This window comes from Ostrinia nubilalis, chromosome 21 (assembly GCF_963855985.1).
Source record: "Ostrinia nubilalis chromosome 21, ilOstNubi1.1, whole genome shotgun sequence".
NCBI lineage: Eukaryota > Metazoa > Arthropoda > Insecta > Lepidoptera > Crambidae > Ostrinia > Ostrinia nubilalis.
This window is the reverse complement of record NC_087108.1, coordinates 9,434,775-9,450,176: the sequence shown is the minus strand read 5'-3', so window position 1 is coordinate 9,450,176 and position 15,402 is coordinate 9,434,775. Positions and strand designations below refer to the sequence as shown.

At 37.0% G+C, this 15,402-nt stretch overlaps 2 protein-coding genes across 2 annotated transcripts in view; one reads left to right on the top strand and one right to left on the bottom strand.

Annotated features, from left to right (window-relative positions):
* The first annotated feature begins 502 nt into the window (after positions 1–502).
* LOC135082343 (coiled-coil domain-containing protein 86) lies at positions 503–1,297 on the top strand. The gene is made up of 2 exons (XM_063977133.1): positions 503–795; positions 980–1,297. The coding sequence occupies exons 1-2, from the start codon at positions 623–625 to the stop codon at positions 1,278–1,280; spliced, it is 474 nt and encodes a 157-aa protein (XP_063833203.1). The 5' UTR covers positions 503–622; the 3' UTR covers positions 1,281–1,297.
* A 115-nt stretch (positions 1,298–1,412) lies between these two features.
* Positions 1,413–15,402, bottom strand: part of LOC135082341 (signal peptide peptidase-like 3) — a 38,063-nt gene continuing 24,073 nt past the window's right edge. The window contains exons 9-10 of the mRNA XM_063977130.1: positions 7,647–7,805; positions 1,413–4,023 (exon numbers count right to left, since the gene is read on the bottom strand). Coding sequence (XP_063833200.1) covers positions 3,946–4,023; positions 7,647–7,805 — 237 coding nt within the window. The 3' untranslated portion in view covers positions 1,413–3,945. The remainder of the gene's footprint in view (positions 4,024–7,646; positions 7,806–15,402) is intronic.

Here is a 15,402-nt window from a genome sequence, read left to right as displayed (position 1 = left end):
TTGCTGGACAATCGATTGTGTTTAATTTAATTATTATTAATTTCGATTTGCAATCGGACTTTTCAAATATTTGAGACTGTTACTTGTGTTGGATGGATTGGAGATTATTTTGCAATGGCTATTTAGGTATTTGTAATTGTGATTACTTGCGAATATAAGTATTGTATCATGAATGGCTTTTTTTTTTTCAAGTTTTTTGCAAAATTATTCACGTGGGTGTATCAGTGGTCAAAGAGCACAGAAAGATACTATAAATTAGCTATGTGGACTGTGGATATCCATTCAATCGAATTAGTACGTCGTGGACATATTGATTTATTGAATTTAAAATCGATTATTCGGTAGCACTATTTGACATTGACAATATTATTTTTTAGATTGTTTAAATTATAGGCTAACGCATAACCGGTGTGCTTATTTTATTCCACACGCATCTATAAAGTCTGTGGCTGTTTATGCCATTGCCATGAAATGCCATGGCCCATGTGATTTTGACTTTTTTGTTTGACTGAAAATGTCATTTGAGTTTTGACAGATAAATAAATCGTCGATACATGCGAAACGTGTAATTTTTTACAAATAAACACCAATTGCTTTTCCATTTCTTAGCAAAGATTTAAATATGGCTAACGAAGCAAGTGTTGATGTAACGTCTATCATATCAAACATTAAAAAAGGTCAAGAAAATGAAGTTTCTCCTGAAGACAATGAGGTTATGTCGTCGGATAAGACCAATACTAATGAAATCCGTGGAAAACCAAAGTCTGGTAGATTCTGGAAGTCCAAAAAAGAGAAGTATGTTATTATAGCTATATTACTGTTGCTAATCAAGAATGTTACTATAACCACAATAATCTATCAATCGACCAATATGGTAAGCATTGGGGGAGGCTTATGTTCAGTAGGGGACGTCCTATGGCTGAAATGATGATAAATAATAAGTCTTTAACGTTAAAGTGAATAATGGTATTGTTTTCAGATTTTCTTCAATAAACAAAACTAAAGGTCTCCGACAAGACTTCCAAAAGAAGACATCACTACGTTTAGAGCTTAAACGAACAAAAGAGTTATCCAAGCAAGTGATTGAACAGTTAAAAACTAAGGAGGCCGAGCGAAAGGAGCGGAGACGACTAAACATACAAAAAGCAGAAGAAAATAAACGCAAGTCTGAAGTGGTGCAAGTGATTACAAACACAGCAAAACTGAAGAGGATGAAGAAGAAACAATTAAGATTTATCCAAAAAAGAGACACTAACAAGGAAGTGGAAGCAAATAAATAATTAATTTTATTATTTAACCTATTGTTTTATTTATTACAGAACTTGTTTTTATGGAATCTTATGTTGAACTTTCAATCACTCACTTTTACTGTATATTTACTTGCATTTTATATCTAAGGTGTAAACAAATAATACAATTTTAATAATTTCATTTAATATTTTTATTAAGTATTGCTAGCAATACACTCTCATAAATACACATAAAAATATTAAATGCATTTTCCCAATTTTGTAGATAGGTGATCATGTGTGGGCAATATTTACATATTTTCGAAATGGGTGATGTAACTTACACTATAACATCATTACTCTTTATGTATGTATGTACATCACTTCATGGAAACACCGGTCTGTGATTGAATATAAATATCTAAAAAATACACCGAAAAGTATTTAAATTACACTCTTCAAATTGTAGACGAATACAACATTCAATGCTTACTGACAGAAAATTGCGATTTTAAAGTACTTTTCAAATTCACATAGTTTCACAATGCATACTAGTTGTTACAATCGAACATTAAGCCTCAATAAAATTATATCACTTGATTTTAGAAATACTGCTCAACACTATTACTCATATGTAACTTACACATATTAAAAACAAACTTAGTTGTAACAATCGCTTAGTACAAAAATAATAAGCTAATTAAAAATAAATCAAAAATTGTTATAAAAAGTAGTTTAGAAAAATCAAATCACACATACCAAGTACAGCTATGTCTTACGATGTAGTGTCTTAAACTTGTTTTATTAAATTCAATCAAATAATTTACAACAACAATCCAGTTGTTATAATAATAACAACAATAGTTAGTACTTAACTTACCCTAGGTCTTTAGACTAATATTTGTCTATAATACTCCATTTAACATATAGAAAAAATCTTCATTGAAAACATCAGTCTAAGGCAGTGACAACAAAGTATTACTGTATAGAACAAAATGGTGTATGTTAAAGCCCAAAACAAATGTGGATAACATACCTATTCTCTGATATTAGGTTATAAAAATATCAAATATTCGTTTTACACGCAAATGAGATTCATAGAAAGATCTAACCTACATCATAATTTGCAATTGTTCATTTGCTCTAGGGAGACTCATGTAAGCTTCCTACGAGATGAAGTCGTAACCTCGTAGGCACACCAAAGGACTGAATGCTGAAATATATTCTGATATTTTGAACGCCAATATTATTATTATTAGTTTCGTACCACATTTGGCACTATTTGAGTTTTCAATTACGGTTGTTCAATTCAAAACATATTTCAACTTCACACAAAACAAAGAAATAGTACAAAATGGACAAGATACGAAAATGCTACAAAATGAGTATTTATACGATAGCTACAATATCACTGTCGTAGATTATACTAGAGTTTAAGGTCCAATTACACCACAAGTCCCTGATATTGGATCAGATAAACATCATTTGGTGTTTATAAATCTTTTAAAATACATAAGAGACACGTCTTTGTGACTTGTGGCTAAAGTGGGCGCGAGTTCTGTGCAGTGGTCCTGTTACTTAGCTAATAGAGTTCTTAAAGTTACCCTGTGATGTAACTTTCTGTCTGATAGAATTGCTCTTATAGAAACAAAAGCGTATCAACTAACCTAAACATACACTTACGTCTTAGAGTAGAACGTATCAATTCTCGTGCGAGGAGAGCACAGACTCGCTCATCGTGGCCTTAACTACCATTAGAATGCACAGGATCGAACTAAGAAACAATTTAACTTCAAATATGAAAACAGTACATTCTCAACTTGACTTTAACTGCATGCGAAGGTCAACATAATATTTGCCGTAAGTTTTATAATAAACTTGCTGCACAACTTACAATAGACTCATTTAACAAATATAAATACAATAATATAAACATGTTTACAAAACAGTTTCTATTTGCCATGCACACATAGGTATTTACGTATTTAAATTAAATGTTAATTGTTTTGATTGATTTGACTGAAAATATAAGTACAGCAGAAGGTTTTCCTTTGAATAATATCATTGAAAATACAAAAACGTGTGAGATGCGAAAATGATTTTTAAGGCGGTGGGGATACATAAATAGTCTGCTAAAGTTAATAAGTTGAGTGTAAACATTTTGTAATATAACAAGAAATAGAAGCCATTTTATAGCGATGACAATGGCGCAGATACAATGTCAATAATCTTGTACTTTCCGCTTGAGCCAACTCTTATCGAATAAGCCTTTGCCAAAAAAGTCTAAAGTAATAACATGCATTAGGGATCACATAAAGTTAAATATTGCAATATCTTGGCCATGCCAAGTTTTCGTAACATTATAAATGAACTTTTTATATGCATTTATGTTAACCACATTTAGGTTTTCTTTGCGGACACGGCGTTGGAAAACCTACTTCGATATCGACATGCGGGTATTAATCCTTTAAAGAGCACGGCAGAGCATTTTTGCTATTCGACTTTAAGGTAAGGCGATACCATGTTGCTAACAGAGCCAGTGCCTATAAAGGTTTAACAGTCGCAGCTATAAGTGGCATAGTCGAGAAATAATTATTATTATCAACCGTATCCATACCTCGCGAGAGCGAGTCGAGCTTGCAAAATGAACGTTCTCCAATGCGCGTAGGGTTCAGTTTAGCCTGCGCAGTCGTGCGGTGGGCGTGCCGGAGGGCAGTCACACGTCGAACTCGGCGCCGGGCTTGCCGTTGGGCGGCGCTATGAACGGCTCGCTCCACATTCTTCTTAGGTCGCCCTGGGAAATTGATACTGGCTTGAAAAGTACATCTTTTTTGTAAATGGAGAAGCTATTTGTTCTTTATCTATCTTTTCTGTTGTACTATCCAAGATCTATGGCGAGATACTTTAAGGCTCGGTTTCCACCAAGGTAGAGTGGAGAAGTGTTTTGAATAACCAATCGGATTTAATTATACAAGAAACCAGAAAATCTGATTGGTTATTCAAAACATTTTCCGCTCCACTCCGCCTTGGTGGAAACCGGACCTAAAACACATTGTTAAGTTGGAACTGAAGTTGAAGAGTAACGCGAGAGATTTATCACAAGCCGAATTAAAAAAAAAAATTGACACTCATTTCGCTGAGGGATCGGTATTGACCTAATACACTGAACTGTCCCGTGACATTGACAGGGGGGCGCCACCGTCAATACCGGATCGCTGGTTTCGATTTTTGCCATGTTAGAAACTATAGTTTATTTATTTATTTATTAGGTACACCAACAAAGTCACATACACAATACAGTTCATACATTTTAACATGGTTTAACACATGATACGTATATGACCTCAATTACAGGTATACACAGCATTTCTTTTTGCAATGTTAGGGTAATTATACACTAGTAAAAACAAAAATCAATTTAATAGAGTCTAGAGTTTAAGCACCGAACAATATAAAGGACTTAGTAATTGTTCATTTTGTTCGGTGCCTAAGTCGTTCCGAATACAGGCTTGAGTTTTGACTTAAATTTAGGGAGGCTGTCACCGAAAACGTCAAGACCGGTGTCTGTGTCTGGGTTGCCAGCCACCGCTTTATTATACGTTGCACACAACCTGTTAAGTGGCGAGTGTTGGCCTAACTTAGTTTTGCACAAGGGGATGTGAAAGAGGTCTCTACAGAGATGGCGAGAACTTTGCCTTGGAACACGAAAACGAATTTTTTCAAGTGAGTCTTGGGAAACTACCATGCCGTTGAGAAGTTTGTATAAGAAAAGTAAGTCTAGCGTCTTGCGACGGTCGCATAGTTTCTGCATTTTGAAGAAATCAAGACGTCGTTCTTCATAGCTGTTGTGCACGGTAATCTGACCGCGACTGACAAACGCTCGATGTCGCGTGAAAGAGCGGTTTATTCTTTCTATTCTGTTGATGTGTGTGTTGAAAAAAGGATTCCATACTATGCTGCTGAATTCGAGAATAGACCCAACAAGGGAATTATAGAGAGCTATTTTGGCGTCAATTCGACGAAAATCTTTTGTGGCACGTTTGAGGAAGCCAAGCATACGGGAAGCCCGGTTGACGATGTTATTATAGTGCGATATGAATGATAACTTTTTATCCAGGATGACACCCAAATCTCTTATCTCATCAACCCTGCCAACCTGAGAACCATTTATTGAGTAAGAGGTCTGAAGAGGGATTCTTTTTTTAGTGAAAGTTATATGGTGACATTTTGCCACGTTTAAGATCATTTTACGTCATTCACAAAAATTACGAACAGTACAGGATCTAGGTGGGAACCCTGGGGAACTCCAGAAGTTGCCTTATAGCTATACGACTCATGCCCGCTCACGACTACAGACTGGGTACGGCCAGCAAGGTATGATTCAAACCATGACAAGAAAGGATCCGCTATACCATACGACTTTTCCAACTTACTCAATAATGTCAAGTGGTCTACTTTATCAAACGCACTGCTAAAATCCGTATATATTGAGTCCACCTGTCCACCCGAATCAATTTCCCCAATCAGTGAGTTGGTGTAGGAGAAAAGATTGCTAGTAACAGATTTTTTTTCCCGGAAGCCGTGCTGTTGATCGCTTATCATGTTTTTTGTATAGTTAGTAAGAATTGGGCATATTAGGGATTCGAAGAGTTTAGACATAGCGGACAAGATGGAAATAGGCCTATAGTTTTTAACATTTTCACGCTCGCCACTCTTGAAGATAGGGACAATGCGTGCCTTTTTCCATTCCTCGGGAAATATGCCAGTAGATAAGGATTTATTGAAGATTTCAGTCAGCGGATAGGCCATCACTGATGCGCACCTTTTTAGGAATAACGGTGGTATTTTATCGGGTCCTGCACTCTTGTGTACATCAACGTGTTAAACGCGTTAGTTGAACGATGGTGGCGCCCCCCTGTCAATGAGTTTGGTGGGACAGTTCAGTGTTCAGTAGGTCATCTATATCCAATTTGCAAGTGAACAATGTCATTGTCAACCGCATGTCTCGAGTAGCGGACTGTTACCATGTTATGAAAGTGCTTCAATTGATTTTCGACCTTATACCAAAGCCATAAAATTGAACCCACCTTGACGTAGGCCATGGTGAGCAGCGGCAGCAGCGTGAAGGACACGAGGTATGAGGGTGTTATCCCAATTAAAGATAAAAAGTGGCTCAATTGATTTTCGACCTTATTTTAAAAGACATTAAGTTCAAGGTCCATTGTAGTCTGGAACTGTGTACGAGTACTTGAGTTCCCCACCTTGACGTAGGCCATGGTGAGCAGCGGCAGCGGCGTGAAGGGCACGAGGTATGAGGGTGTTATCCCAATTAAAGATAAAAAGTGGCTCAATTGATTTTCGACCTTATTTTAAAGAACATTAAGTTCAAAGTCCATTGTAGTCTGGAACTGTGTACGAGTACTTGAGTTCCCCACCTTGACGTAGGGCATGGTGAGCAGCGGCAGCGGCGTGAAGGGCACGTGGTATGAGGGTGTTATCCCAATGAGGGTTTTCGCGATTGAAAAATCCGCCAGATGGCAATACGTAGACGGGAGGTCCAAATGCTGCATGATTGGTGGATTTTGACATATCTGTCAATGTCATGTCAAAAATAACCAATCATGCAGCATTTGGACCTTTCGTTTACGTATTGCCATCTGGCGGATTTTTCAATCGCGAAAACCCTCATTGATTTTCGACCTTATACCAAAGCCATAAAACTGAGCCCACCTTGACGTAGGCCATGGTGAGTAGCGGCAGCGGCGTGAAGGGCACGAGGTATGAGGGTGTTATCCCAATGAGGGTTTTCGCGATTGAAAAATCCGCCAGATGGCAATACGTAGACGGGAGGTCCAAATGCTGCATGATTGGTGGATTTTGACATTTATCTGTCAATGTCATGTCAAAAATAATCAATCATGCATTTGAAGGATCCGCCAGATGGCAATACGTAGACGGGAGGTCCAAATGCTGCATGATTGGTGGATTTTGACATATCTGTCAATGTCATGTCAAAAATAATCAATCATGCAGCATTTGGACCCCGCGTCCACGTATCGCCATCTGGCGGATCCTTCAATCGCGAAAACCCTCATTGATTTTCGACCTTATACCAAAGCCATAAAATGGAGCCCACCTTGACGTAGGCCATGGTGAGCAGCGGCAGCAGCGTGAAGGGCACGAGGTATGAGGGTGTTATCCCAATTAAAGATAAAAAGTGGCTCAATTGATTTTCGACCTTATTTTAAAGGACATTAGGCCCATTTATTGTCCTGAAGCAGTGGTAAGGTTAATACTGGGACGTGTAAATGTGCTTTTTTAAAGCCTACTTACAGAAATAAATGAGTTTTACTGAGTTTTTTTTTACTGAAAGTCCATTGTAGTCTGGAAGTGTGTACGAGTACTTGAGTTCCCCACCTTGACGTAGGCCATGGTGAGCAGCGGCAGCAGCGTGAAGGGCACGAGGTAGAGCAGCGCGGGCTGCGCCGCCTTGAACACCTCGGCCGACACCGTGGCCGTCAGCAGCCCCAGGAAGTAGCCCAGCAGCGAGCAGTGGAAGTACGTCAGCCGCGAGCCCTGCGAGCGAATGTCACCTCTATATATCATAACAATAAAATTCATAAAATTCATTTATTTTTTTGCAAATAGGCTTTTAAAAAGCGCTTTTACACGTCCAAATATTAACCCTACCACTGCTTCGGGACAATAAATGGGCCAGTGCTGAGAAGAAGCAGCGCAAGAAACTCAGTCACTATTGTCAGCCTCCTTTTCAAGGTTTTACAGTCTTTAAAATATACAAATTATAGTCATAAGTATTGATGCGAGCTAGGTAGTTAAACATTCCAAACATTTTTATCTTTTATATTATAATCATCAACTTTATAGTAGCCCTTTTTCATTAAGGTGCTTTTGATATGTGCTTTAAATTTATGAATGGGCAATTCTACAACAGTTTGTGGTAATTTATTGAAAAGTTTAATACATTTCCCCATAAATGAATTACCAATCTTGTGCAGTCTGAAATTTGGAACGGCAAGTTTATTTTTGTTTCTTGTATTGAACTTGTGTAAATCACTCTTTCTAGTAAATTGCTCTATATTTTTGCGAACATATAAAAGGTTTTCATAAATGAACTGTGAAGCTACTGTCAGTATATATCATAACAATAAGAGCCTTTTTATACCAGCTATCGAGCCCGGTGACAATACAACTTTCAACTCTACGAGCACTGCAAGCGAATGTCAACTCTATATTATCATAACAATAAGAGCCTTTTTACATCAGCGATCGAGCCCGGTGACAATACAACTTTCAACTCTACGAGCCCTGCAAGCGAATGTCACCTCTACATAACATAACAATAAGAGCCTTTTTATATCAGCTATCAAGCCCAGACAATACAACTTTCAACTCTATTCTTAATGACACAGGACAGAATATCTAGTTCAAACAGAATGGCAAACACCTTAAGGAGAGCCTTTTTACATCAGCGATCGAGCTCTGTGTGACAATCAACTTTGAACACTATTCATAATGACACACGAGACAGAATGCCTAGTTCAAAAAGAGGGGCAAACACATTAAGGTTCCGCAAGTTGGCTCCAACGTTGGTCCCAACGTCACTCGTCCAATATTGCTGCCAATACTACTTTTTAGATTAATCGTTGGGCGAAGTTGGGGCCAACGTGTGGAGCCGCTCTAAGGAAATAATGAGCCACTGCTACGCAGAAAAGAGACATACAATGTAACTCATTGCTAAGAACAACTGACTAGACTAGACAAGAAAGTTAACTTCTTTAGATACGATAGGGTTCCTTATTTGTACGATTCGGCTAGCATATTATGAGCCATGATGTATTTCAATAATCCAAAAATTTACTTAATAATTGTTCCGTTTCATAGTGTTTAATTAGACTCGCATTTAGCAGATTCTTAGTCGCTAAAGAGCTTGTCAAGTATTTAAAGGCTACAGCCATTTCACAATTAACTCATTAAGAGCGTTTACGTCTAGCGTGGCATGTCAAGTTTAGGTAATTTCGATGCTAGTTTTATTCACACTAAAATAATGATGACTGTGTGCGTGTTCTCACGCTCTATAGTCAAACCAAAATACTTTGATCCACCATCGTAAAAGTGTGCCAGGCTGTCAAGTGACAGCTCAAGGAAACTATAAAATCTTCAAATCTTCCAACACCGACTCCATAATTATAAATAATGGTATACATTAGTCCTAATCAATAATAAATACGTAAATTCTTTATCAAATAGTAGTTGATCAAAGTTTTTTTTACTATTTTGAGAATATTTTATACAGCCTAACGTAAATGCGCCTATTACCGCCAGTTTAAGCTCACTTCGGATAAACGTTAGAAAATTAGATATAAGACGTGGTGATAGAAAAGACACTTTAATTTATTTATAACAATGATGAAGTAATCTTTGAATTCAAGTAGTAAAAATTAGTATTCAATCACACAATAATTAACCCTCCGTGTACGAGGTGACTAAAAGTTACGTCCCGTACCAGGTGGGGTATGACACACCCCAATATACAAAGTGATAAAATTTTCATTCAACATTTTTTTAGGTGGAATTTAATATTTAATATTGATTATTTACGTATGCTAATTAGGTTTAAGAAATGTTCTGAGCTGAAAATATGTATTATAACATTTTTATCATAAAAAAACAAAAAGACACATTTTCCGTTGTTCTTGTAATTTAGGAATCAGTTTCCTATGTATAATTTTAAATTAGTGCCTTTAATTATGACAACCGTTTTTATTTAACAAAGTACAAGTATTTACTTATAATTTAAAAGTAAATTAAAAACTGGAAGGGTTAGATTTTTTTTTAAACTTTTTAACAACGTCCCGTACCAGGTGGGGTGTGTGACACCCACACGCACTTTAAAGGCATGTAACTCAGTTGGTAGTCACCGCTGGACTGATTTTCCAACGCTGATCGAAGCAGCAGTGTCATAATTCCAGCTACTGAGAATTTCAAATGCAGCACTTGCAAATTTTTTAAATTGTGGCTATTTTTAAAGGACTGGGGTGTGTCACACCCTCAGATCATAGAAGGGAATAGATGTGAAACGGGGGCGTGGCGCGTGTCTCCGCGATATGCCCAGAAACGAACATCGCCCGCGACGCCAGGTTAGTCGCGATTCAGTCGTACTGAGGAAATGTTCTCCGATATTGTTGGATAATGCGTCGTAACGTGCAATAACATAAGTGAAACGAAGAACTACAGGAACAATGAAGTCATTTACCACATGTAAGTATTGCAAATCCATTGGTATTTTGCTTATAAATAAAAAAACTAAACATTTTTACGAACGAATTCAGTGCCGTGACATTTACTGCGATATCGAAATTAGTGGTGATAAAAATTCAAACACGTTGTACATTGACGATTTAGTTAGCAACCACTTTATGTCATGCGTAACTACTGCGCAATGTATTTTATTTCTTCCGATATCCACTGACGCGTGAAAATACACAGTACGGCCGCATGTGCCGGTCGTAACATAGTGCAGGGCTCGTGTTCTAATACGGTTTCCTATTATCGATAAATAGAAGTAAATTATTATTTTCTATTTTCTAATTTTGAATGAAAAAATCATGAGTTGCTTGCGATTTTTAAGTTTTTACAAAAACAATAACAATAGTAGAAGGGATTAGTAACTGTCAACTATGTAATTACTATAAGAGCTAGTTGAAAGCCTAATATAGGCATTATTTTTGATAAACATAGGCGGTACGAATTTCGCCATAATTAAAAAGTTAATGCGCGATAGTAGTTAATAATAATTACAGTGATCCTGTTATTATTATTAAAGTTAATAATAATATATTACCAATATTGTAAATACTGGTAAAAATCGCAAGTACCTACTTAACCTATGACTTTTCATACAAAATTTGTCAGTCTATAACTTCTATACTCCATCGATAACGACATTGAGCTTTGGTTGGGGTAAATTAATATAAGGTAACTTCATTTAGTCCCAATAATTGATTCTGAGTTTTTTGTCCATACAAAATGGAACTGACTCCTTTATGCAAAAATCGTTAAAGAACATAATAATAACGTATAATAATAAAAAGGTTTTCATACAAGCATTTTTTAAACCAATTTCGAGCCTTGCCCCCAGGATTTAAAGTATCGATATCTTATCGACTCCATTTTATCTTTCTTCTCTCTAATTGCTTTTTTCAAAGTGTGCGTCACGTCACGCGGCCATTGATTGGCCATAAGGCACGCCTTCTGGCCAATCACAGCACTTTTAAGCCGGTTGCACATGTTGTCGTAGACTCTCAGTCGCTTTGTTTTTACACAGTTGAATGTGTGTGTGGGAGCTGTGGTGGGGGAAATGTGGGGACACTGGTTCTCGTTGTAGTTACGCGCGACTTCATATCTATTCTCTTTCTATGATCTGAGGTCACACCCCACCTCGTACAGCGAGGGTTAATAAATAGCAATTTAATCTGAAAAAGCAGTTGTTTCTATTTCCGACCTATAGACGAGGTGTGTTTCTATTAACGTTTTTTCTGTTTCTATTACCGACCGCTAAGAATATTGCTCTTCAATTGGGTATATTCCAAGAGGCACGGGTTCGATTCCCGCTCAGAGGCTCGGGAACCACTTGATTTTTTGACGTTAAATTTGTTTTGCTTTTAGTTTTAATTAAATTTGTTTTTTTTTAAGTCAATTTTTTTTTATTATTAAAAGAGAAAAGACACGCTTCTCGAAAATAAATAAATAAATCAAGCAAAAATAGTAGAATAATAAATTCCTCTATTATACTTGATTACGCGGTACCCGGTGTTCTAGTGAGTAGTGGGGGTCATTATTTAAACTATATTTGAGTTTTAATAAAATTAAATATTCATTTAATATTTTATTTTTAATTTGACTATCATTTTCATATGTTTTTTATTTTAATTGTGTGTAATTGTGTATTTTAATTTAAACTATGGACAATGGACACGGTCTGTATAATTATTTTAAATATTTTTTTATTATTCAAAATATCTTAAAAAGTTACATAGTAGTTGTAGTAACGCATGATTGGTTTGGTGTCATGTCATAAATGTTAGTTATATACAAAATACAGGCTTATAAGTCTTCGCAGGTGGCGTTATAGTTATGAGGCGGTAATAGAATTAAGTATGAACATTACTTTATTCTATTAGCGACCGTAAAAAGAAAACAGTAACCAGCTAAAATATCTACTTTAATGAAGACGTGATCAGTGAAGTATCATTTTTATTAGGTTTTATTTTATATCAAATAGGTACTAATTAGAATTTAACAGGTTTTTATAAAATCTATTGTCATACATTATTAGAGATATTCTTTAATGTTCATTGTAGTTTTATGCCAAACCTATGACAATTAACGTATGGCGTTAATTGATTTAATTATGTGAAATATTCTTATGAATCGATCAAGACAACAAAATGGAGGTTAAATGCGTGGTTAAAGATATAAATACTAAAATAAAAAACTTTATCAAAATTCTAACAACGCCATGGGTCGTTATTAGGAACCAAATTATGAAAAGTGTTTCTATTACCGCCCTTATTTAAAATTGTATTTAAGCCACAAAAATACAGCGAGAGGGCTATATTGAGGGTTTATTAAGGAAACTAAAGTACGAATTAATATTGTTATGCAAAAACATGTTGGTATACTCATTTTAAATGTGTTAAAATCGCTAATTAATAACAAGGTGCATCTTAAGTAGTTGGAAGCGCGTCTGTATGAAAAGTGCGTCTGTTGCGGGCGCGTCCCATTTTATGTCAAATAACTCCGTTTACTGGTTATTTACGAACACAAACTTTAATCGTTTTGATAGTCAATAAACATATCTAGATATTTTTTAGGTAACGTGTTTTCTGGAACCTGTTATTATGTATTTTATGAAAGAAAGAAAAATAGGGCGGTAATAGAATACAAATTTTGGGGGGTCGTTAATAGGCGCACTTACGTTATGTTCAGCAGAAAAAAATTTGAATTTTAATGGTGAGAGATTTTTTCAAATCGGTTCTATTCAAAACAAACTTTTCCTGTTTACTATTCTTTTTTTATCCGGAAAATGCATAACATTTCATACCCACCAGCTGCGGGGGCAGCTAGTGGGTTATGTGGGGTTCTTCCTACCAGAAGGTGGGTAGCCCCTACACCCACTAAAAACCTGACTGTTTCTGCCATGATCCATATGAGTGATATGATGGAACGCGGGACATCGCCATTGGCTGTTGCCTGTAGCATTCGTCCTTAGCCGCCACCAGACACCTCCATGTCTAGCGACCGAGGCCTGTTAGGAAGGGACAGTTGGAGACCATAAGCTGTCCTCTTGCGCCCAGGGTGTCGGCGGCGGATAACCGGAGTGTCGGCTGAGGCCTCTCGCTCCCCCTTTCCACTGCTTCTTTCTGTGAAAGAACACTTTCACAGAAAGTAAGCACACTATACCATAAGATTATTTGTCTCATCATATATTTTATACTAATGTAGATATTGTTTCCGAAAGCGAGCGGGTTCATACCGTACCTGTACGCTTCATGCGTTCTCTAGCAAAAGCTGAAAATCAGTGTTCTGCTATACTGAGCTCTTTGCTTTTTGCATCGCTGCGGCACACATCACTCTGATGCAGGGAACTATTTGAAACGCTAGTCATCTTTATCTTATGTTGTTTTGTCACTTTTGTTATGTTGCAACTGTTGAAATTATTACTAACCTGTGTAACAAAATACCAGTGGTGTCACCTAGTGTGTTTCTTGACTAACTAACTTTATTTCAATATTGAATTGAATTTCAATAACAACTATACATAATGTGTGTGTTAAAAGCATTAAAAAAAAGTGTGTTACAACAAAAAATAAACAATTTATCTATCTATCTCACGCCTCTTCCCGATTGGTAGGGAGAGGTCATTTCCAACCGCTGCTCGTTCGCTTAGGCTGGGCACTGTTGGAGCGTGTCAGTCTGCTGCGGTGACTCACGTGCCAAGACTGCATTGTTAACTGACAACCATCTACAGGCTCTCGGCCTATACGGTGGAGGAATGGCCCGAAGCACCCATGGCCCGGTAGAACCTGGGTCGCCCTTTGTGTGAGGCGATCATGCCGTCGCACCCACTCCTCTAATACAGGCAGAACTGCCTCTATGGTGCGACGTAAAATTTGGCTGCCGGCCAGGCGTACCCTTCAGCACTCTAGGGCCTAGATCCTCAAGCCTCTACCTTTTGGTTTCCATCTCTCGTGGTGCACGTACACGTACATTTCCCCTTGGGACCTATGGTCACCTCGCAACTGGCGTCTATTCTCGGTTGTCGACACTAGCTTTGTCGCCACTGAGGATAAATGGCATAAATAATATCGATTGTCACCAGTGGTGACACATACTTTCCCAGTTGTAGCTACAGGCTTTCTCACAGCTTATGACAAATTAGAAAAATACATCCCAATTATGCCTAGTGGGGACGTACACAAATATTGACGCAAATGTCATCGTGCATGACATACTTAAAGTAAAAGTCAAGTAAGACCAGATGAATACAAATATGATTAATTTTGTTAATAATTCGTACGCGTGGACCTCGTTTTACTCCTTAGTTCGTAAAATCTGTTGTTTGATATCATGTTGATAGATGGCGTTTCACGGCTTCACCCGCATGAATATTTACGAACGTCAAAAACAGTAGTTTGTCCAGCGCTGTAGATTTTAACCAATGACGATAGATTGCCCTTTTTAGACACGTCTTATTTATTTATTGAAATTTATTTGTCACATATCGTCATAAATTATAGCCTATAATTATGTTAATCAGAGGTGGAATTGTGTAAAGCAATCTTAATCATTTGACAGTTCATAACGTACGATAAAGTCAGTTAAACAAAGCGTTTGACAGAATAATCGTACGTTATGAACTGTCAAATGATAACGATTGCTTTACACAATTCCACCTCTGGTTTATAAACAATAATACTGTAAAGTTTCAACAAAATCCGTTCAGTACTTTTTGGGTGAAAGAGTAACAAACATCCAGACATCCAAACTTTCGCATTTATAATATTAGTAGGATTGTTATACGCCGCCGCTAATGACAATATTTTTTTTCCCATTTATCCTCAGTAGGGACATAGTGTCCACAACCGGGAAT

What these genes read in the sequence shown, in the direction of transcription:
- LOC135082343 (XM_063977133.1), top strand. Translation starts at nt 623, where the DNA reads ATGGCTAACGAAGCAAGTGTTGATGTAACGTCTATCATATCAAACATT. An exon ending in TGGAAGTCCAAAAAAGAGAA is followed by an intron (nt 796 to 979) that starts GTATGTTATTAT and finishes TATTGTTTTCAG; the next exon opens with ATTTTCTTCAATAAACAAAA.